Source organism: Apiospora hydei (assembly GCF_038363865.1).
Source record: "Apiospora hydei strain CBS 114990 chromosome Unknown utg000002l_segment0_segment0, whole genome shotgun sequence".
NCBI classification, from domain to species: Eukaryota; Fungi; Ascomycota; class Sordariomycetes; order Amphisphaeriales; family Apiosporaceae; genus Apiospora; species Apiospora hydei.
Window position 1 is genome coordinate 3,712,421 of NW_027117361.1, and position 23,196 is coordinate 3,735,616.

At 53.8% G+C, this 23,196-nt stretch overlaps 4 protein-coding genes across 4 annotated transcripts; 1 reads left to right on the top strand and 3 right to left on the bottom strand.

The window, feature by feature from the left end:
* Positions 1 to 357: 357 nt before the first annotated feature.
* Positions 358 to 3,276, bottom strand: PG997_001167 (plasma-membrane proton-efflux P-type ATPase; the record flags this gene model as incomplete). Its single annotated transcript, XM_066805482.1, has 4 exons — positions 358 to 404; positions 472 to 1,566; positions 1,647 to 2,950; positions 3,011 to 3,276. The coding sequence occupies 4 exons, from the start codon at positions 3,274 to 3,276 to the stop codon at positions 358 to 360; spliced, it is 2,712 nt and encodes a 903-aa protein (XP_066675255.1).
* A 10,119-nt stretch (positions 3,277 to 13,395) lies between these two features.
* On the bottom strand, positions 13,396 to 14,559 carry PG997_001168 (mitochondrial DNA replication protein YHM2; the record flags this gene model as incomplete). Its single annotated transcript, XM_066805483.1, has 3 exons — positions 13,396 to 13,450; positions 13,576 to 14,248; positions 14,337 to 14,559. The coding sequence occupies 3 exons, from the start codon at positions 14,557 to 14,559 to the stop codon at positions 13,396 to 13,398; spliced, it is 951 nt and encodes a 316-aa protein (XP_066675256.1).
* A 1,902-nt stretch (positions 14,560 to 16,461) lies between these two features.
* On the bottom strand, positions 16,462 to 18,068 carry PG997_001169 (Citrate synthase- mitochondrial; the record flags this gene model as incomplete). The annotated part of the gene is given in 5 exon segments (XM_066805484.1): positions 16,462 to 17,166; positions 17,183 to 17,505; positions 17,560 to 17,753; positions 17,817 to 17,881; positions 17,952 to 18,068. 5 exon segments carry the CDS (start codon positions 18,066 to 18,068, stop codon positions 16,462 to 16,464), a joined length of 1,404 nt encoding a protein of 467 aa, XP_066675257.1.
* A 2,431-nt stretch (positions 18,069 to 20,499) lies between these two features.
* Positions 20,500 to 23,133, top strand: PG997_001170 (uncharacterized protein; the record flags this gene model as incomplete). Its single annotated transcript, XM_066805485.1, has 8 exons — positions 20,500 to 20,619; positions 20,710 to 20,955; positions 21,109 to 21,115; positions 21,355 to 22,115; positions 22,216 to 22,315; positions 22,372 to 22,405; positions 22,464 to 22,617; positions 22,678 to 23,133. The coding sequence occupies 8 exons, from the start codon at positions 20,500 to 20,502 to the stop codon at positions 23,131 to 23,133; spliced, it is 1,878 nt and encodes a 625-aa protein (XP_066675258.1).
* Between the last annotated feature and the right edge of the window lie 63 nt (positions 23,134 to 23,196).

A 23,196-nucleotide genomic window follows, 5' to 3' on the forward strand; every position in this document is an offset into this window, starting at 1 on the left:
ACCACCAAGCGGCTAATGGACACCTACCGAAATGGATTGGTTTACTACAACACAAGGTACAAAGAACATATCAGTCACAAGCACAAGGAAGAGGTTGTTATTTTATACTTTGTTCATTAGGTCTTCTAGAAAAACTAGGTAGGGAAATCTGTAGTGGGTATAGTATCCCCCGGCACACACTTGCGGTATTAGACAAGTTGGTGGCCTCTTATACAGGTAAACAAAAGAATGTGAGCGTCTTCAGGCATGCCACGAGACCAGCATTGCTGCCCCGGGTTGCCAAGAGTCCGTCACAAGCAAGAATTCCCCGACGGTGCTGGCGATCAATTTGCGCTGCCCGGTTCATACTGGGGTTGTCTATTGAGACTTCTCGTGCTGGGTGGAGACACGTTGGAGCGAAACAACTGTGAAACAGGTTAGCAGACTGCTCAAAGGTAAAGTGCGCGCAGATGAGGGACATTGTAAACTTACCGAAATCCTCGAGAGATCGCTGCTTCTGGTTGCCCTTGGGCGACTTGCCGTGCATCAGGTTGTCGAAACCGACAGAGTCCTGGAGCATGTAGTAGAGACCTCCCATGATACAGAAGACTCCGAAGGAGAAGATCCAGACACGAACGACGGCGACAATGGAGGTAGGGTCTCCGTGCTCGAACCAACCCCAGATACAGAAGCAGGTGGCGACAATGTCGACAACCAGGACAGCGCCAGAGAGCTGCCAAGAAGGCATGGAGGACCAGAAAGGACCGTTGGCACGAGTGATGAAAATCAGCCAGTTCTCAGTGAGGGAGACCTGGAGGAAGATGACCTCGTCCAGGTTACCGAAGTTCTGGATGATACCGCCGTGGATACCCTGGTCGGAGATACCGCCAGCGTACATAGTGGTGACAGTGATCCAGGTACCGACAGCCAGAACAACACCGAGAAGGACGGACATACCCCAAAGCTTGGGCAGGTTCCACTTGACGGGGGACTTGGAGAAGGGAGCGTTGTCGTAGGCAATGGCAAGGGTGGCAACATCAGCGAAAATGGCGATGAAGACGACGAGAATGATGTTCAAGCTGCGGTTCAGAATAGCGATCCAGAGACCAAGGTAGATCTCGAGATGGATGGACAGGGCAATTCTGTAGACAACGTAGGCGTACATGCGGTGGAAAATTTGACGGGAAGTCTTGAGGGCATCAATAATGGCACCAAGACCGGGAGCAAGGAAGACGATATCGGCAGCAGAGCGGGCAGCGTCGGAGGCACCCTCGACAGCAATACCGGTATCAGCCTTCTTCAGGGAGGGGGCATCGTTGACACCATCACCAGTCATGGCAACCAGGTAGCCACGCTGCTGGAGAATCTCGACGACGTTGTACTTGTGCTGGGGGAAGACCTCGGCGAAACCATCAGCAGCCTCGACGAAATCGTAGACCTCAGAACCGGGCATGTCACCACCACCACCGAGACCAAGGCGCTCAGCGTTGTAGACGTTGGTACCGAGACCGAGTTGGCGGGAAGTCTCACGAGCGATACCGACGGCATCACCAGTAAGCATCTTGATGGACAGACCGAGAGACTTGGCTTCGTTGATAGTGCGGGCAGTATCGTGACGAGGGGGTCAGAGCAGGGCATAATTCCGAGAATCTCCCAAGCACCCTCACCTCGCTTGCGGGCAACACCAAGAGAACGGAAACCACGGGTAGCGAACTCAGCAACCTTGTTCTTGTAGGCCTGGTCGACCTCCTCGGGAATGGCGTGGTCCTCCTCGACAGTCTTCAGGACGAAAAGAGGGGCACCCTTGACACAGGTGATGACTTCACCCTGGGGAGAGCGGACAATGGCGGTAACCTTCTTGGAGACGGGGTCGAAGGGGAAGAACTGCTCAACGTGGTACTTGGACAGGACACCCTTGGCACGGGGGTAGTACTTGAGGGACTTGAGGAAAGCCTTGTCGATGGCATCAATACCCTTCTTCTTGCGCGAAGCAGCCAGGCAGGCAGTGAGCATGAGGTCCTCGGGGTCAACGCCGGCAACAGTGTAGGGCTCGGACAGAGACAGCTTGTTCTTGGTCAGAGTACCGGTCTTGTCGGAGCAGAGAATCTCGACACCGGCCAGGGACTCAATGGCAGACAGCTTCTGAACGATAGCCTTCTTCTTGGCGAGGTAGGCAGCACCGACAGCCATGGTGGTGGTAACGACGGCGGGAAGACCGACGGGGACACCGATGATAGTGATGGCGAGGGTGAAGCGGAGGATATCGACAATGGGGTTGGATCGGTAGAACGAGGAAACCCAGACGACCAAGTTGGTAAGGACGACAAGAACCAGAAGCACAGTACCGATGCCGTTCAGGACCTCAGTGAAGTGACCAGTTCCGGAGTTGGCTTGGTTGACGAGAGCAGCAGCGCGACCGACGAAGGTGTTGTCACCGGTGGCGGAGACAACGACGAAGGCCTCACCACGCTTGACGGAAGAAGAAGCGAAGCACTGGTCGCCCTTGTGCTTGTCGACGGCAAGAGATTCACCAGTGATGGCAGACTGATCAACTTGAAGGAAGGCATCCTCAGTGACGATGCGACCATCGGCAGGGATAATGGTACCCTCCTCGACTTGCAGGATATCACCGGGAACGACTTCGGGGGCCTCAATCTCCTTCAGGGTACCGTCACGGAGGACGACAGCCTTAAGAGCGAGGGTCTTCTTGAGCTCGTCGACAATGGAACCGGCCTGGAATTCCTGAACGAAACCAACGACGGCGTTGAGAAGAAGCAGACCGCAGATGACACCGAAATCAATCCAGTCCTCCAGACCAGCAGCCAGGACGGCCGCAGCCTCCATGACGAACTGGATAGGACCGACGAAGTAGGAGAAGAACTTGAGAATCAAGTTCTCCTTCTCCTCCTTCATCTGGTTGAGACCGAACTTTCTGCGGCGGCTGGTGACTTCGCTTTCTGTGAGACCCATGCTGCGGAGACAGTTAGCATCTAGTGTAATCGGGGGTGGGGTGTGGGGGAAAGTAGCTTACCGAGTGTCTGTGTTGAGCATGTCCTCAGGGACAGTACGGCCGGCGGCGGGGTTGGCGTCTCCTTCCTCCTCATCCAGGTCATCGCCGCCATCTTGGGACTCGAGGTCCTCAATGAGGGCGTCAATGTCCTCGTCTTCGTCCTCATCGTTCTCGGCCTTGACCTTGGCGGGAGCAGGGTCGGCGTGGTGGCGTTCCTTCTCGTCGAACTTGCCGGACTCAATGTTTGTGTTCAGCGCCGGTGCGCCGGCAGGTTGTGACTCAGCCATGGCTGGCGAGTGTGTATTATTAGGGTAAGCTGAAGAGCTTCCTTGAGGTGGTGCAATTGTTGTATAATTAGGTCGCGATCCAAGGATGCTAGGTGTACGAGAGAGTCGGCAAATCCCAAAAGGAATGCTGAAGAGATGCTGAAGTGGTTCTTCTTTAGGGTGTTGTCCAGGATTATAACGTCCAAAGGAGAAGAGAGGAGAGGCACGTCAACCTAGTCGTCCGTTCTGACAGAGGCGCGTAAGGGAAAAGGAAGGAGGAAAAAGTGTAGGAAGGGAAGAAGGCTTCACTTATAAAAGACGAGGGCAGGTGGAGCACTGGTGAACGGAGAAAGCAACGCAGAAGCGCAAAATGCCTTCCCACGGCGCTGCCAAAGTTCCAGGGTGCTTCGCTCAAGCAGGAAGTGGCCAGTGCAACTGGTTAGCGTGGAGATTTTTTTTCTCGGTCGAGGTTACCTTGTCAGGCACGGAACGAACGTTGTGATCGGAGGTACCGGCTACCGTGCACAGTGTGTTGAGGGTGGTGTGTGTGTCTGTACAACGAATGTTTTTTTCTCTCCCGCTCTGGGCTGTCGCTCTCGCTCGCTTGGTACCTGGGGGAGACCTAACTGGAGATACCCACGGTAAGATTGCTACCCCAACTAGGAAATAAACACTGGGAGAGCCAGGGTAATCTCTCAATCCAAACAAAGCTCCAATGGCGTAATGAGCCTGGCGTTACCTTTCTGATGCAAGAATTACTGGCCGTTTCCCCAGGAGAACACCCAATTCTGCATTCAATACAGTTCAATTGCCCTACGGATTCTACCTGCTGGTTGTGTGTGCCCTTATTCTTCTCCCATGCTTCTCCAAAATGCTCAAAATGTGCTCCAAACTGCTTGACTGGCCAACCATGATTATTGAGTTTGCCAGACAAAAGATGACCGATTCTGCTTGCCGGTGTGTCCTGGTTCAGCACGGGTGTTGTTTGTTTTTGTCCCCAGGAGGTACGTACCTGAGATGGGATAGCCTACATAGCTCTCTCCTTCATCCATCCGTTCCATCCATACCTCGAATGTAAAGTAGCCTAGTTGAAAGAGAGAAAAAGCTTGGAGCTCCCACCGAATGGCCCCACCCGCCTAGCGGCTTTCGCCAATCATCGGCTTCGCCCTCATGCCTGCTTCCAGCGCGAGCGTGCCGATTCTACTACGGAAAGGGTAAGGAACAAAATCGCGCAAAGCTGGGTGCATCTGACTCTGACGTCGGCGGGAAGAACGAAGGAGCATGGAAACATGGGATTGCAAGAGGTCGGGCAAGGGAGCAAGTGCGGCGTAGGAGACAGCAGAAAGTCATGGCGCCAGAATGCGACAGTGCCCTGTCTACAGTGTACCTACAGTCATAAGGGCGAGCGAGCGCGGTAGCACGAGGTCGGTCAGTCATATCATCCAGCCTAGGTATGTCGTATGTATGTACAAGTCTACTATTCGAGCCGAGCCAACTCCGGCTGCTTCCCAGGCGCGTGCTTGAGCTTGAGCCCTGATCGATCAATTGCTTGACGATTTGATTTGGTTGGACTTGCCTTATTACCGACCATCCCGAATGTGCCCATCGTGAACCTCGTCAACACGCGTTAGCTGGCTGGGGTGTGACGGTACAGTAAGTGGCCAGCAACTGGCGGACTGGGCTCTTCCACCCTGTTTTCCAGAATTCTGCACGGCTATTGTCGACTTTGGGGATCGTTGCTATTGTTGTTTTCCTCGCCCCGTCGCTCACCTATCCTTGTCCCCTTTTCTCTCGTGCCCTCCTTTTCCCTCCAGTCGTTGTCTCCTCGGCCCCATCAGTCCTACCCAAAGCAAAGTCGAGTCCATATTTTGAGCTTCCCGAGCTAGCTCCCAGCTCCGGTTGCTGCGAAAGGCGGCCTTCGCTGCGTGCCCCATGCCATAGTGCCATATCATGCATGATCCCTGCTCATATACACAGCTATTGACCCTGCTTCTTGCTGTTGCCCAGATGCCGACTCGGGCGCTCCCCATTCTATCTACGGTACAGTACTGCAACCTACATTAGTCCCTATCCACATGGGTTCCTATCCTGCTCGTTCCTGTTAAAATAGCTCACACTCCACGCTTTCTCCATGTGCGAACTATCGGCTGCACACTGTCGAGCCCCCAGTCGGGCCCTGGAGCCACGCCCATTTGTCGTACTGTGTGTTAATAAGTCAGTGGCTCGACAGATCGTCCAACACTTACTCGCATTTGCAAGCCACGAGATTCATACCAAGAGCCCTGTGTATCACCATAAACCTTTAGGTAGTCCCTTATTCAGATCACGCCAAGATTGTTATCTATCATCTCTGCCCTCCCCGGCTTCCCATTGTGTATGTAGGTACAATATCACTTCATCAAATGCCTCACTGCCCGCACGTTATGGTGTAAGAAACACATACCTAGACCGTGCTGGCAGGCAAATCGGAAGGGCTGGGGCGAAACCCGTATCCGAACAGAGGGCCATATCAATATGCCGGGTGAGATACGTCATTATATGCGATCAGCATCACTCTATCTTCCGACATTGACTGTACACTGGCCTGTGCCTGCGAGAAAATGGCAATCTCTCGCCCGTCAGCCATCATTCATCGGTAACGAAAATAACCCAGTGGCCTAGCCAAATAGTGAGATGTAGTGGGCTAGCAAAGCAGCAACCCCGGATATCGCCTCCAGAGTGCCAATCGTTCCGTCCCGAACTTGGAGTTTAGTGGGCTGCTAGGCCTTGGTCTTGGGGACTTGTCGTGGTAGTACGCCCAGAATCCACGAAACGGTGAGGCATGCAAGGGAATCTTCGTTTTGTCGGTGTTTTCGTGCTGGCCAACGGGACGTCAAGGCGACTTCTGCAAAGAAGTTGGAGGTGTGTGTGTGCCACGGTCGGCCTGGCCGCCCGGTTTCGGCCGCCCGCCACGGCAACTGCTTGGTGTTGAGGGTGCGTCAAATGAAGGGGTTTTTTTTCTTGATTACTTTTACTGCTATTACGGAACGGCCTTCCCTGCCCATGCTGGGCTTGCCAACTTGGTGTGAGCGATATACCGGCTAACAGCGAGCGCTCTCCGGCAACCACCAACGAACTTTTTCTGGAGACACGGCTGAAAAGAGAGAGAGCTCTGTCGGTCTCGCGACTTACTAACAGAGTGCCAATTGCGGGAAAGATGGCCGTGTGCAACAAATCATCGAGCCGATTGACAGCTCACTATTGCTAGCACTGGCCACCGACAGCAATTCTCCGACGTTTGGGCCGAAGGTGCCCTGTCGTGGCTCCGTGCTAATCAGTCACCTCAAAGGGCTGCCAGGCTGCTCGACTCCAGTTCCCCGAGTCGCTGATGGGCACTAGCGACTCGATCTGGCCTGCCTAGCATACATACATACCTAGGCGGCTAGGCCTGCATATACACCTGCTTAAGCACCCAGCCGCTAGGGTCTTTGCAGCAGTCCCAGCACAATTTCCAATAGAATCCGTCCAATTCAGGAAACGCAATGCGGGCAAGGCTCAAGCGAACACCAGCTCGCCATCGTCTCTTCCGTCTCCGTGGAGAGAGACGAGAGAGCGCGCATGCGCACCCCACAAGGGCCCCCATTCTTCCATAACCCAATCATATCGGCCCTAATGAAAGATTGCCTACCTTGTCACTTGTAGCCCCCTAGTCCCTAGAGTCCCTAGAGTCCCTAGGTATCCCTTTGGGGCTGACAGGGATCTCCAGAGTGGCATGGCATCGTATCTTCTCTCGCTCGCTCGTCGTTTTTTTCGACGCCAGCCAGCACGGCCAGACTCTGTCGGCCGGAAATTTCGCCTCGCAGGTTTCGTGGCATTGCGCGGGATTTACTCGCTATTGCCTGCCCACCCATTGAGCTCCAGCCGCATGCTACGATCGCCCTACATCTGGCCTTATCTGCCTATTCGCAACATTCCATCGCCTTCTATGTATGTACAATGACCGTGCTTGCATCCCCACGGATGCAGTCCTCGTCACGAAAGGCCTAAGGGTTGTCAGCGCGAACGGCAGTCGGACTTTCGGCACTGGGTCCCAGCTCAAGCGTGCCTCGGTCCTAGCTCAGTAGCCCAATAGCCCAGTAGCCCAGCAGGGCTCCTTCACCACCCTTTTCCCGCCTCACCGCGTGCTGACCGCGTCTCCATGCCCTGCTGAGTGCTGAGTGCTGAGGCCCTGGAGGCTGGGGCCTGCCTGTCCTTCACGCGCGTTCATTGGAGGGGCGCTTATGGAAGAGCCCGTATGCTCTACCACTACGGAGTACTACGTTGTACATTAGGTAGCAGGATGGAGATGGAGTGCCTTGCATATGGTTCGGATATTACGCCCACCCAAGATAAAGAAGCTTGGCATCCACCATTATTACCTACACAGATTATCGGTATGCGTTCAAGACTGATGTGGGATGTCGACTCTGCCGGATCGGCCGCGCGATTTTTCGCTCACCGCCCTCCACATCTGACAATGATCGAACCCTCTCTTTCAATAAAGCCCCAGTCAAGTAGCTATAGTCAACCACGTCGACGATCTCCTTTTTCTATTGCATGCGGTGAGAAGTTCTCATGCGCATCCAGAAAGAGATCGCGTGGGCCTTCCCCCCTGAATGACAGCAACAACAACCTCGGCCGGCCAGGTGAAGCCCTGCCTGCCCGTGTAGTCCCCAGCCCCCCGGGAAGGCCTAGTCCCTGATAGCAGGGTAGACCATCCTACCGATTCTGAAACCCGCAGCTGAAGCTTATTTGGGCAGCTAAAAAACGTCGAAACATCGGTGGCTGCCCGTTGGGTAAACATTTGTTTGTTTATGGGCAGCTATCCGTCATCCATCACCTGCGACAACGGTCTGATGTTACTCATTCTGTCATCTGTCAACTAATTCGCTTCGGCGGCCTGGGACGTTTCCGATTCAAATGAATGCGATACTGTTTCTCACTGCCGACCGGTCCTTCATCTCTCTGTTTTCCCCCACGCTTTTCACCGTCTAATTGCAGGATAAGGTTCGGAAATGCCTAACCATCTTGAAGTCTGTTCTGATCCAAATATCTGCGCGCGTTCATCAAGGTTCTTCTGGAAAAGCCGAGAGGCTGATCTAGTATCTGCATCTCTTCTAGATCTAAAGTGTTCCGATAACCGTAAGTGCGGGATCTTGGGTTGGTAGCTTCGGTCGTGCATATGGAGGCGCGAGAGCGAGATTTTATCCGGTGTTAAGGTTTTTCTCGAAGAAAGTTGTGCTGCGTCTGGCCACATGCAGCAAAGAAGCTCTGGTGCTGGCCAGTCACAAGCCATCGTCCTATCCTCGTTCCAGAATGCAGATGCGTATAATCGGTATCTCTGGAGCGAATTGAAGACGGCCTCAGCCCTACCGTGAATGACGTTATTGGCGCCAGATGAGGGATTGCGGCGGCTCTAGAAAGGAAATTGGCTGCAGGCGCATGGAGGGCGCGTGGGCTCGTGAGGGCGTATTGCGTAGGATACAGTTGTGAAAGACCCGATTAACCGACCGATGGGCAGATCTTGGGGCCGGAAATCCATGTTCAGTGTTCATCAGTGTCCATGTCCCATGCGACGCTTGTCGCCGTGGATGCTGTCGACGGGACGGCATCGCAGGGCATGTGAGCCAAGAAGGCCAATGTGCCTACCATTCGTATTCGCCCATTCGCTCGCTTGTGACTCGTCATCTTACTGTTCCTTGAAGCGTTTTGTCCAGGCCTGCCTCCCGTTCAAGCCTTGCAAGCCTTGCAAGCCTGCTGCAAAGGCAGAATCCATCCGGGATGATTACGTCCCACGCTTGCGCGCTGCGCAGTGATGTGCTGCGATGGATGCCCTCGGCTGCCAAGTGCGCAAAGCTCGGGCTTTCACGATTATTGAGGCCAAGTATTGGGGCCAAGACGTGCCTGGGCAAATAACGATCGTCGCTTTTTCCCCAAGTTATTAGCATTTCTTCCCCCGAGCTGTCCCATGCGGTTTTCCCCCATCTTGGCATTTGCAAAGGCTCCGCCTCCGCTCAACTTTGACGTATTTTATTGCGGCGCCGGCGGCTCCCTCCTCCTTGGCATTGAGCGAGCGCGTGATGCCCCCGAGAAGGTCCTTAGCTAGGTACTGGACTTAGCTAGGTACTGGACTTGAACTGGCGCGTGCATGCCTATTACGTCGCTCTGCCCGTCAATGGCCTCTGCCTGGGTGGGCTGGTTGGTGAAGGGGGGAAAAGGCGGACGGCGCACGCACCGAGTCTATCCCGTCGGGGCGCCTTGGCTGTGTGACCTTCTGGCCAAGTCCTTCCACGACATTTCCTGCCCGCCCAGTTAGAAGGCAGACTATTGCGACTTGGCAGAAACTCAATCTCATGCGCCTCCTGCTGGGCATCGTCTCCTCTAGACCGGATTGTGTTGTGATGTGTCCTGCTGCGGCTGCGGCTGCGGTGCGCTGCTCGGCGCTCTTCCGGGGCCTGGGCGCAGGGAGGCAAAGGAGTGCCAGTCCGAGACATTCTTTTTCTTGGCATGTTCACCGCGTGGGTGGGGGAGTTAAGTTTGTACATACATGCATATGGTGTCTGCAACATGTGTAGCCTTGCGCCGGTTTGCATGTGTGTGTGTGTATGTATGTGTGTAATAATACCTTTTCTTAATTGGTCCGACGCTGTAAGCAGCAATGATTGTCGCGCTCCGGGCGTTTGGCCTCTACCAGAGACACCCGGCTTCATCATGCCCAGACGGCTCCCTGCCTGTGTCTGTCTTCCCTCAAACACCGGAATAGATGGTAAGTACGTAGGCAAGTATGTATATTGTTGGCGATTACGTAGGTATGTAGGTATGCAGTCTACTTGGCCAGCCAGATTTGCATATAGCCTCAATCAAGCAAGGCATGTTGGGTTTCACTGATACCACTCCTCGCCCGTTTGAACGGCTCGTGCAATTGGAAGAGGGCAGGAATATATCTGCCGGCCGGCTGAGCTTATGTGGTGCATTCAATCTGTCGGTACCGTCGATCCTGTGCTTACTCCCGTCTGCTTGGCGGTGATTGTGCGTTACGGCACAGGCTCACACCCGTGAGTTGGCCGGTTTGCCTTTTCTTGGCTGCATCGCGTGGTACGACTCCAGCTTCTCCTCGCCTAGGGCTCTTCTCTTCAGCCATTGTCTCTTTTTTCGGTTCTTTTCTACTTTACGGTTTACTTACTTGGCTTGGCTTGCTTTCGTTTCCCGCGATTGTCCTGTCGGAAATGATAATGCGGCAGTTGTAAGGACCGGCGGAGGTAGTTCTAGTCTGAACATCGCCAAGCAGTTGTGTATCAGGTAGACTGATAGCTCGTGATGGCAATCTCCTCCTGTTTGCCCAAACTTACGGGCACGCTTTGATGAACTGTATGCTTACATAACTTGGCTGTCTCATTACTATGTAGGATTTTGCCCGTCCGTGGCGTATGTTCTGTTTCTTGGCTATCGTATCACTGATAACACTTACAAACAGTATACCGGGATACGCATGTCAAGTGCTGGTGTAAAATAACCTGGGCTTGGGAAACTCGTGATTAATGTCCCGGTTATCGATTGACAGCATTTTGTGTATTCGTGTAGTATAGACTTGGGGAAAATAATAGAGAATGTATTCGAATGTCCAATTCGTATAGCGTAGTATCTGTTGTCTTTGTGATTTGTGATAGATTTCCTGTCATGTCGTATTCACCTCCCGACATGAAACGGAGACACCTTTTCAGGGCAAGTGCTGCGGCTCTTCTAAAGGAGTATAATGAAATCCCTGGACAATATAATACCACTCACTCAATCGGTACGGACTTATGTTTCCGGTCAGAGAGCTTTCGCCGTCGGTAGTAACTTGTGCTCGTCAAAACATGTTTCCAGTAAAATGGTTACTCAGTATCACTGTGCATGATGTCGAATATGGATGTAAATATATATGTGTAATATCAGGAGGCGTGTCACTGTACGTCGGACGTGTAGGTTTCAGCTACGAGGACTTGACAACTAGGCAGCTTTAACGAAGCATGTACGCATGCTGCGGTTACATGACTATATACAACCAGACCCGACAACATGGCCATTGTATAGGGTTGAGTTCTACTGATTGGCATTACCTACCGCCCATTCAACATACTGTCGCCGATACTAATATTAGAATCAGCCATATCGAGCAGGTATGTAACAACTATGAAAGGCACACGCATGACAGTTTAACACATTACGGATAGAGACGAAATGGTGGATATCACTGCACCTCGAGGGTTAAGGTCCGCATTCTCGAACCACTGACGTTTGCTCGTATCATGTTGCGTCCTGTTAACCTGCATTGCCTCTGCCAAAGAGGGACCAAAATCTCTCTCACCTGGTGAAAGGGCCGGAATGGCCCGGGGCTTCAAGTGCAGTATGCAAACTATCAGACAATTGTATGCCAACGTGTTCCGAATGTTGATATAATAAGAACAGAAATCCGACTGCATCTTACTTGATCCAATCCAACACCTCGCCTGTTTTGACAAGTCCGGATAGACGACCACAACTTCAGCGACTTCCCTCAGCGAGGCATCAACTGGAGCTACCCGTAGAACGATGAGCTAGGCTCATTGAGAACAGCAGCCGGCGTGCTGCCTCGAAGACAAGCCATACCCTCGAGGTTTGTGGTAGGCGACAGTCTCCCCTGAAAGCCATTGGTTATAGAGAAATTCTTACAGTGGTAGTAGTATGTGCCTTTCGTTGGTCATAATACGCACCTATCCTCATCCAGTATGGAAATGCGGAAGAACGATCTATCTATGGTTTACCATTACGAAGTGTTCCTTTATGCGAATGACATGTTGGATGTCAATGAGAAGAAACGGTCCGGTCCAATCGCTTCGAACGACTCGTAGCCAAACATGAGATTCATACTCCCTTACCCATCAACTACGCCATGCCGACGCATCCTGTCAAAGTCCTCTGATATACACACATGATCTCACAACATTCACCAAGCGATACGAGTTCCCAACAAGTAAGTATGTAAGTATTTACTAGCTGATCATACCTCCCTGCCCAGTCGACTAGCCAGTAACCCAATCACCCACAGCATCTATACCGAGATCCCATCTGCATGACTAACTAGCATCTTCTCTTTACATGGAGTGGTGGATACCAGCCCGGATCCCGAACATGCAGCGAAGGCAAGTGGGTAGATGAACTTATGAACTCACATCTGACGTGGCGGTCAAGCTAGCCAGCCAGCCGACCAATACCGACCAGGACGGAGAAGCCTCCGTCGTGCGCAATCGTAGGCAAAAGAATTACGTACAAATGGACTTGTGTTCTTCTACACGCGGGCGGCGGATCCAGGCCTCACTCACTCTACAAGAGTCTGGATGAATAGCCGCAAACTACGACATAAGGACAGAAAGGACGACGATATCGACAACACCCGACCTAATGCCGGCAAAGCTCCTGGTGCTTATCAGCGACAGGTTGACGCCGAAACCATGATAGATGGACCTTCTCGGACGTATGGGCCGGATACGATACGATAAGCCCGATGCCCACTCTAGCCTAGGGGGCTGGAGTCAGCTAGGCATCACGCCACAGCACCCGTTAAACATCAGGCAGTCACCGAAACTAAAGAGCTGACACAAGGCCCAGGCACTAATGGTCCTGTGTGGATTCCGCCTCGCCGCAGCGCTGACCCTGCAGGTTCCCCGGACCCTGCCCTGCCAGAGACATGAAACCTGGAGAGCCTAACGACTCGGGCCTCACGGCCGATGCGGACCTCGACCGGTGGGACGAACATGGCGGGGGAAGTGGGCTCCCTCACACACACACACTGAAGACGAGCCGAACAAGGAGACTGCCGGTGACCGCTATGGTAGAGAGATGTATCCCACCACGCGCAATGTTGTGTTGTGTCTATTAATCTTCTGGCGGCTTATGTCTCCTTTCGGCAAGGACGCCAGTATAGCAAGCAGGTCGGAGCAACAGTAAAGGAAAATAACAGGAAACAAACAACTGGCATGTCGAAACAGCGCAGCATACACGTCTATAATCAATGATATCCCATATAGGATGCGTCGTGATCCATTTCTCCTCAAGAGCCGAGTCCCAGAAAACCAATCACAGCCGATATCCATAAAACGCCGCCTAATGCTTAGCAGTGACCTTGTCACCAGTCAACTTCTCAACGTAGGTCTTGGCCCTGTTCGCGTCATTATTAGCAATGTGTTACTTGCATCATGCCGCTGGTGGATGATGATGGCAGCATGAGGAAGCAAAAGACTCCACCGGGAAGGGGAGCGAGCAACTCAGGGGAACTTGACTTACATATCACCCATGGCGACCATGCAAACCGTTTGCCAAACGCCCAAACCAATACGCGGAGCCACTCCGCGGTACAAACCCTTGATACCATCGTTCTTGTAGATGTACTGGAACGTGTTGCCAACCGTCATCTTCTTGGGACGGTTGGGATCCTCCTTCTTGCTCTGCATCTCGACACGGATGACCTCGATGGGCTGGTTCCAGGCGGACAGACCACCACCGAGGGCAGAGGCCGTGATCTTCTCGATAGCGCTCAACTTCTCGCCGTGCTCCTTGCCGGTGACGCGGCGAATACCCTGCTCAGCGAGACGGGACAGACCGAAGCGGGAGCCCCAGTTGGTCATCTGGCGAATAGCCACGGCGTTCACACCCTTGTTGATACCGCGGATACCCTCCTTGCGGTAGATGTTGGCAAAGGTGGTGAAGGTGCTGGTGGGCTTGACACCTGCGGCCGCCATCTTGTGCTGAGTAATCTCAACAGTCTTCATGCAAGTGCAGAAACCCATGGTGGCGTAGGCCTGAGCCACACCACCAGTGATACCACCGAGGATACCACTGCCGAAGTCGTTGGCACCAGCGGCGCGAGCGTAGTACTCGGCCTCGGATGCGACGAACAAGAGGACGGCGCCCTTGGTCGAGGCCTCGATCCATGCCCATGGAATCAGACCCTGGTAGACTACACGGCAAAAAGACAAGGTTAGTGCTTGCTCAAACAGCTGTGATCCCGCGACGTGGCAGGTATTGTCTCTCTTGATACTACGTACAGCCAAAGACACCACCACGACCCCAGACACGACCGAGGGCCTGGCCGAAGGAGTCACCACGATGCGAGGCCATGGTGGTCTTGACGACCTCCAAAGGCTGGCCCAGAGTGGTTACCTCGAACATGTTGAGACCGGCACCGAGGAGCAAGTTGGAGAACTTGACGGGCTTCTTCTCGATCTTCTTCTCGGACGAGGGAGACATGGCGCTTGCGGCGGCGGACATGGCAGGGTTTGGGCTTCGAAAAGGGGGCCTGACCAAGGCAGTCGGGTGCTTCTTCGCGGGTGGGTGGTTGAGGGCGGGAGACGGGAGAGAGTTGGATAGAAGCAGAAATTATCGAGCGATGATGCCTTAGAGAGCGGGTTTTGTGTGCGGTTTGAATTGCCTGCTCGGAAAGGATGGATGTCAGCGTTGGGATGATGGACTCAGCACTAGGGAAGAGCTGCCACTGTCATGGGCGGAGAGTTTCGGGCATTGTCGGCCGAGGGGCGCTTCAGCAAGCTTACACCGGCAGCAGCACGCACGTGTAAGAGCCAAGTCCCCAGCTCAGGTCGGCACGACAGAAACGGGCAGGCAAGCCCGAGGTTAATAAGCGCCGAGCATCAATTGCCCATTGCCCATTGCCCATTGCCCATTACCCATGGCCGATTGTTCGGATTCGCACCTACCTGATTTGGTTGCAGCTAATGCTGGGAAAAGTTTCGTGATAGATAGATCCTGCCGGAGTGGTTTGGGGAGAAAGGCAGAGAGAGAGAGAGACAGGTGGTTTCTTTGTTGGTATTAAAGAGAAGAGCAGATACGGCGGGGGAACACGGGAGAGAGAGACGCTTGGAGGGCAAGCCACAGGAGCACCAAAAGGATACGTTGATTGCTGGCTTTGCTTGGATTCTACAGCACCTCCTACACACACACTCCGGGGTCTCTTCCGCTGGGGTGCTTTTCGCTTTTCTCGCCCAGCTGCACCCTCAATCTTACGCAGCCTCTCACTGATTCGTCTGTGCAGCGGCCTCAACTGGCGTCTGCCCAATCAACACAACCATCATGTACACACGACCCCGTCCGGGATGAGGCCAGCCACCGCCGGATTCCCTCGATTCTTGCCCACTATCCCACTCGGGGTCCAGCTTTTGGCCCAGCCTTTTGGCCTTCTGTCACTCGGCGCGTTTCTGCTCAATCTCAACAAAGCCAAGAAAAGTAATAAGCCGATGGAACCAGCGTCCCCACTCAGCCTTTCTTGTGGCTCCCAGTCCCTCCTGTCCCTCCTGTCCCTTGCTGATCCCCAAAGCCCATAGGGGGAACTTGGGGAAAAAACCACACCACCCAACAACCGAACGATGCGGACTCCGTGCATCTACCCTGACTTCAACCCGCCGGCCGTCTCATGGGTGGCCTCTTGGTTGCAGCTGTTCTGTGCTCCGAATGCTCCGCCGTTGTTACACTTCATCATGTTTTAACCCCCCGAGTACTCCGGTCTGAGTCTGACTGTGCAGCAGCATTGGCCCCCACGTTGTAGATTGTGCTTGCTTCTTGTTGTCTGACCCCGACCCACCCTGTCTCCCTCGCTGACCGCGGCTGGTCTATCTATGTTGAAACTCTTATTAGAACCTTCTGCCAGAGAGCACGGAAGTATTTTCCAACCATCTCTTACCTATGGTAATGGCCAAGCTCATGGATCTATCTTCCGTCCCAACCCATCGGTACGAATCTGCCCGAACAATAGATGAGCTAACACCAACCACTACACCCTAATAAGCGCCACACTCCACCTGCCTGTCGCAATGCGAAGTCTATATCGGCATACAGGGCCAGTGTGGGTTGAGTGAGTGCAGGATTTGGCAGATTGATAGGGTTGAACTCAAAAGTTCAGCACTATGCATAGCTTAGTCAAGTCTCTCATGATTCCCACCGGTAAGTCGCATCGAGTGCACAAGAAATCATCACATCTGATAGAGGCTACATGAAACGTAAAATGGAAATTATTGTACAAATGCAGCTTTTCGTGGTATCATCAGAAGCCCTCTAACACCTCCATATGATACAGCATCTGCCCTTTGTGACAAAGCCCACTCTATCCGTTTATGCTACTCGCACAAGTCAAAACTCCTATAATCAAGCACTACTCGTCCTTTACGCCTTCTTGGCAAGCTCGATCCACTTCTCGGTGGAGAAAGACTTGGGGCGCTCGATGGGAGCACCGACAGCGCGGTCAATGATGAGCTGAGGAAGGACACCAATGGCACGCGAGACACCGAAGAGCACAGTGTAGTAGTTGGCCTCGGTCAGACCGTAGTACTGCAGGAGGACACCGGAGTGGGCATCGACGTTGGGGTAGGGGTTCTTGGTTTTGCCGTGCTCGGTAAGGACCTTGGGGGCGATCTTGTAGACCTGGCTGACAAGCTGGAACATGGGGTCGTTGGGCATCTTCTCCTGGGCGAAGACACGCTGGGCCATGTAACGGGGATCCGTCTTGCGCAGGACGGCGTGGCCGTAGCCGGGAACGACGCGGCCAGAGTTGAGGGTAGACCAGAGGTAATCAGTAATGGCCTTGTCGCTCAGGTCATCGCCGACGCTCTTCTTCATCTCGGTGAGCCAGTTGAGGACCTCCTGGTTGGCAAGACCGTGGAGGGGACCAGCCAGACCGTTCAGGCCAGCGGACAGAGACAGGAAGGGGGAGCTCAGGGCGCTGCCAACCAGGTGGGTGGTGTGAGCGCTGACGTTACCACCCTCGTGATCGGTGTGGATGGTAAGATAGAGACGCATCAGCTCAATGAAGTCAGCGTTCTCGCCGAATCCGAGCTGGTTGGCGAAGTTGAAGGAGTAATCCTTGTCCTTCTGAACAGGGGGCGACCTTTCCGCCCTTGAAGACGTTCTGGTAGATGCGGGCGGCAATGGTAGGCAGCTTGGCAATCAGGTCCATGGAGTCCTCGAAGGTGTAACCCCAGTAATCCTTCTTGTTCATACCCTTGGCGTAAGCCTTGGCAAACGAGGAGGTGTGCTCAAGAGCGGTGACAGCGAGGGAGAACTGGGCCATGGGGTGAAGGTCGGTAGGGCAGCGGTCGATGAGCTCCTCGACGAACTTGGGGATGTCGGATCGAGCGGCCCACTCGGCAGAAAGGTCGCGGACCTGCTGCTCAGTAGGGACCTCGCCGGTCAAGAGAAGCCAGAAGAGACCTGGAGGCGGGAGTTAGCCAATGCCATCTAGAAGCGGTGTTGGGCATGAATTACCTTCGGGAAGAGGCTCCTTGCCACCGGGGGCCTTGGGGAGAAGCTCCTGGCACTCGGGGATGGTCTTGCCGCGGAAGCGGATACCCTCTTCGGAGTCGAGAACGGAACCCTCCCAAACAAGGGCCTTGATGCCTCGAGCACCACCGTAGACCTGGTCGAGGGTGACCTTGTCAATGACCTTTGAGCCATGCTCCCTATTATGTGTTATTTTCAAAGATCCAACCAATTGAGTAATCCGTAGACGGGGGTCGACCTACTTGCGCAGGGTCTTGATCTCCTCGATCTTCTCGGGCAGAAGCTCAGCGAAGCGCTCCTTCAAGGTCTGTAGCAAGTCGTTAGAAGAGCCAATGGCTAAAGTTGGGACCTTGGGCGGCCGCAGAATCTCGACATACCTGGGTCTTGGAAGAATAGCATCGCGCCGCGGTGAAGGCAGCATGGCGAGCTGTGAAAGTGGGAGCTCTAGTAGAAGCTCTCAGGGCGGCAGAGCCGAGTCTCAGAGCGGCGGCCATGTTGTGTTGTGATGTGTGCGAGTGAAGGAGGTGAAGTTCAAGATGGGGTATCAGAAAGGAATGGACGACTGAATACAAGAAGTGAAGAAGAGGCTGACGAAATTTCAGGAAATACCTCAGGACAGCAATGGGTCCGAAGATGTCAGGGATCCGCAATCGGGAATAGATTGGTCGGGTTTTGCAATAGGAGCGAGGTACTTGTACCTACGTGTCGTGTAAGGAAGGAGAAAAAAAAGTTGGCTTCACCTTCCTGGCAGCTAGCTCTCTTTTTTCCTCCTTCCCATACAGCGTCGGGGACTGGACTTGTACGGCTCACCGGAGCCAGTGACAGCCATTGCCCACGGCTATTGCTCTCCCCAATTCCCCACCGAACAACCCCCATTACGGATTCTCAAATCACACTCGACGCTGCTAAACCCGAAGAAGCCACCTTTTTGCTGCTGCTGCCGGACTGACGTCAATTGCGGTAGGTGACAGCACAGCAGCAACTTGAACTTGGGCTGAGCCGCTCCGTTTTGCATGTAACAGTTGAAGACCGGAGTTTTGAAGGATGGCAAAGTTAATGCTTCCTCCCGCGCCCGCGCGGGAGTTTGATATGTGTATGTGTACCTGATGTGCTACAGTTTCTTTTTTCCCCGGGTTTATTTTAAGATACCTACATGTATTTTGAATCCTGGTGTCTGAAAGCACTGGCCTCGCGTCCACTCGCGCTTTTGTCGTTGTGGCGTACCATACATAGAATGCCAGGATGCATTGCATGTCTGCATGTCGACAAAAAGAGAATAGACAGAGAAGATTTCCAACTACGATAACACCATCTATGCATATCGTCTTAATGGCGAAAGCGATCATACATGCTCTCGCCAGACCACGCCGTACTGTACGGATTAGGCATGATTCGGTTCTGTTGGAATTGCCGTTTTCCAACGTTCATTCCGCTGGATATGGTAAAATTGGAGGAACCGGCTTGTCGACCGTCCATGGTATGTATGTATTGTACGAATAGCAGCGCCTTCGCCATCAAGGAGAAACTTTCCGATACTATTCTCCTCAGCCCAATCGATCGTCCCTAGCAGGTAGCGCAATCCTAGGAAGACGTTAACCATCAAATATCTCCGAGGGTTTGGGCTGGGGCTGAAGAGGCGCAAGCGCAGCAGTGCATGCTGTGCGGCGTGCCCCAAAAGCTCAAACTCGGGCAGTCTTTCGAAGTTGTTCAGTTGTTGGCGGAAGCCAGGGGAAAGTCCGGCGTCGGACAAGGATCCACTCAATTGCTCTTTCTCCTTTTGTTGAATATGAAGAGAACTTCTGATGGTATGTCTGAGGTCGCAGCCAGATGTGGCTGTTACTTCGGGATAGAGAAGGAAATCGTCAAAGCATGAAATACACTTTTGATGTAGGAACAGCCAGAGCTTCATTCAAGAGAAGATTACCTGGCATTATGTAACGAACAAGTGTAACCCACCTTTTAGGTCGGCTTATGTACTCAAGCGTGATGTGCGTTAGCTTATTAGGCAAGACCCAGGCTGCCAGGCAGTTCCAATGTTCCGTTCAGTTCAGCTCAATTGATAGAAAAACTGCGGCGTAGCGAAAACCTTCGCGCCTGCTTTTCCGAGGTTCCCTCTCTTAGGCGCAGTGCCAAGGGAAAATGAAAGGCCCCTCCCGGATCCCCCCTACCTAGAAAAATCCTGCACAGGACAGGCACACCTCCCACTAAGGCCCAGCAGCCCCGCGACTTTTCTCCCTCTCATTTCTGCGACTGCCTTGAAACAACTCTCTCTCTCCTCCAACACTTACCAACATCATCATCATCCACAATCCGACCAACTCAACTCAGCATCACCATATACAAAGTAGCCTTTCCCCGAGTAACCCAGGACCGACCACTCTGGTGTCGCAAGGCCCAACTGCTACTGATATCTGAATTAAAAAGGCAACCTAGGCTTCCCGCTGACCGCGGGGCGCACTTCACTTCGCGTTCCTCTCGTGGTCGTAAATCTCAACAGCCGTCTGGAAGCACCAGCTTCCCCTCATTCATTTCCCACCTGCGAATCACATCGCACCGCGGCGCATTACAGCAGAGCGCAATTTCATCCTGCTCACACACACAAACACGCACACGCACACACTTCGTACATCTGACATTAAAACCTCCATCAGAAACGCAATCCGCTGAAAAGGTCTGAATTGTTGACTGGAAAAATCCTGGCCGTAGCATTAAAACGCGACCCTCAGTTCACTACCTAGTCAGCCACCACAAGGGGCAATCCATTCTCGTACTTGGTGATTGTCGAGGATAGAAGCGTCCCACCTGATCGCACTCTGGTCATTTGTCTATTCCTCAGCAACTGCGGGTAGTCGTGTCCAAATCTGTGCATACACAAAGACAAGTCACCACTATATATCCTTCTGGTTGCTCCAACAGAAAATAAACATGTCGTCACCAGTAGCAGAGCTTGAGGCTGGCTTGAATGCCATGCTGGGCCTGAAGCCTCCTGGAGTCTCTGGATCCCAGATCAAGAACCTCACAGCGCTATGCGTCGATAACGTCCAGGTTGGTCATGCCTCTGCTAGAAGTCATCTCGACATTATGCTCTCTGCCTATCTGGACCTGTATTTACTGACCTCCCCATGCCACTTCTAGTCCGAGTCTGTTCTGATTCAGAAGATTTTTACTCACTTCAAGAAAACCCCCGGAACTCACAAGCTAGGCGTGCTGTACGTCGTAGACTCTGTAACTCGTCGTTGGGTTGAACATGCCAAGCAACAAGGCCAGCCCATCAATAGCTCCGCAACAGACGGCACCTACGCTGCCGGCGTGCATAGAGTAACCGAACTGATCCCCGTCTTGATGAATGACATTCTTTCGTCCGCTCCAGCAGAACAAAAGGTACGCTATTCATACATACATCCGCCGCAACTCGCGCGTAGTCTCCAGCAGCAGCAGCAGCAGGCTTGGTCGTAGAGATTACCTCTGCTTCCCTGCCCTGCCGAGGAGTTTGATTGCCTCGGAAGGCTATTCTCATCTACTGCTCCCGTGCAGCGACTTGGTCCGCATCACTGATGACTTGTACGTATCTGACTTGTTTTTGCAGGAGAAAATTAAGAAGCTCGTTGATATCTGGGAGAAAGGACAGACCTTCCCCCCCGTCCTTGATCGAGTCATTCAAGCAGAAGCTTAACACGCCTGCACTTAGTATGTTGCCCAGTCCCCATTGCCGTCTTGAGACGCGGATTCTATCATACCCTTGGTCGACATTGGTGATCTAACCATGGATAAATCGAACAGATGAGTCGACGACTCCTGTAGGCACACCTCCTCCTGGCCCCGGTCTTCCTGGCCTGCCGGGCTTCAATGGAGCTAACAACCCCAAGCCGGCGACCACCGAGGCTCCCAACGCCATTATGGAGGCACTTGCAAACATAGCCCGCCAGAACACCTCTGTACCCCCTGCCAACAACGGATTCCCCATGCCGGATCATTCGTATAGTGCGCCAGCACCCCAGAGCGCTCAAGCTCCGCCGCTGTCCCTTCCCCTAACTCAGGGCCAGCCTCCTGCCTTCCCGTACTCCGCAGCGCAGCCGCCTGTAAACCCCTCTGTGATGCCGTTTGCGTATCCTCCGCAGGCTACCCTGCCGGGCCAAGTACCTACTGTACCAGTGACTGCAAGTAGTCAACCCAATGGGTTCCCCGGTGCACCTGCAAACCCCATGGCACCACCTATGCCTGGCCTGGACCCTGCCGTTGCGCAGCAGGTGCAGCTGATAAAGCTCTTGATTGATCAGGGTATTTCTCATGATAAGATCCCGGCCCTCTTAGCTACGATGCAGGGCGGTTTGCAAGCAATGCCCCCTGCTGGTGGTATGGCAGCGGCGCCTCCTGCTCAAGCTCCGTACGGCGGTGTAGGCGCATGGCCGCAGACTGGTCCCAGACCAGATGAATCACGTGACCGTTTTGATTATGGTGCGAGATCCCCTCCAACCGGTACCGCAACCGATCACGCTCTCGGTCGCCAAGGCGATGGAACGCCCGTGACTCACCCCGTGGACGTAATGAGCGTGCTTTTGGCAGCTATGGCCATGATTCGCCGGCTCGCGGACATATGGATGACGACCGCCGAGGCCGAGCCCCGGATTACCGGCAGCGAAGCCCCCACGCCGCGGCCACAGCCCGCAACCTCCATTTGACCGGGACCCTCAAGTCAAGTGGGTTGATTTCGACCAGAGCATACCTGCAGGGCACATCAAAGGTAAGTTGTTTGTTAGGCGTAACCAGTCAGCAGTTTACTGACATGACACTTTGCAGTTCTCAGCAGGACACTCTTTGTTGGTGGAGTCACGTAAGTTGAAGACCCTGTTTCTCGGCATTCTTGCTCCCGACTAACATGCTTGTCACAGATGCTCGGAAGCCGAACTCCGCAGCCTATTCAGCCAGCAGGGTCAAGTCCAAACCTGTATCGTAAACAAGGACAAGAGGCATGCTTTTGTCAAGATGGTGACTCGCCGAGATGCAGTTGCTGCCAAGGAGGCTATGGAGAGCAGCCAATACCGGGTAAGTGACATGACGCCATTGCTATGTACCGCTAGGTGGGCTGCAGCTAACCTGCCCAAGACACGCTGGGGTGTAGGATTTGGCCCTCGCGACTGCAGTGACTACTCGACAGGCGTCAGCGTAATCCCCATCAACAAGCTCACCGAGGCCGATCGCAAATGGATGTTATCGGCAGAATACGGCGGCAGTGGTGGCCGGCCCATCGAGTCTGGTATGGTCGTCGAGGAGCCCGACATTGAGATCGGGGCCGGAGTGTCCAGCAAGGCCATCAGCCGGCGGATGCAGACGGACAAAGGGGGACGCCATGGCCCCAAGTCCAGCCGCGGAGGCGATGAAGAGGACACCAACCTAGCGCGCTGGAGGCGCAACAAGGACCGCCGGGATGACCGGCCCGAAGACAAGGGCCTTGGTATGAAACAAGACCCAGACGTACCGCAGTTCCCCTACGGACTTGCCACGGGCCCTAACGGCATGCCCGTGTTCCCGCCCGGCTTCACCTTCCCGGCCCCTCAGTAGAGACGGACCCGGGAGAGGATGCCGGGGGAATTGGCGATAACGGTGCGGGATGAGTAGGCCTGA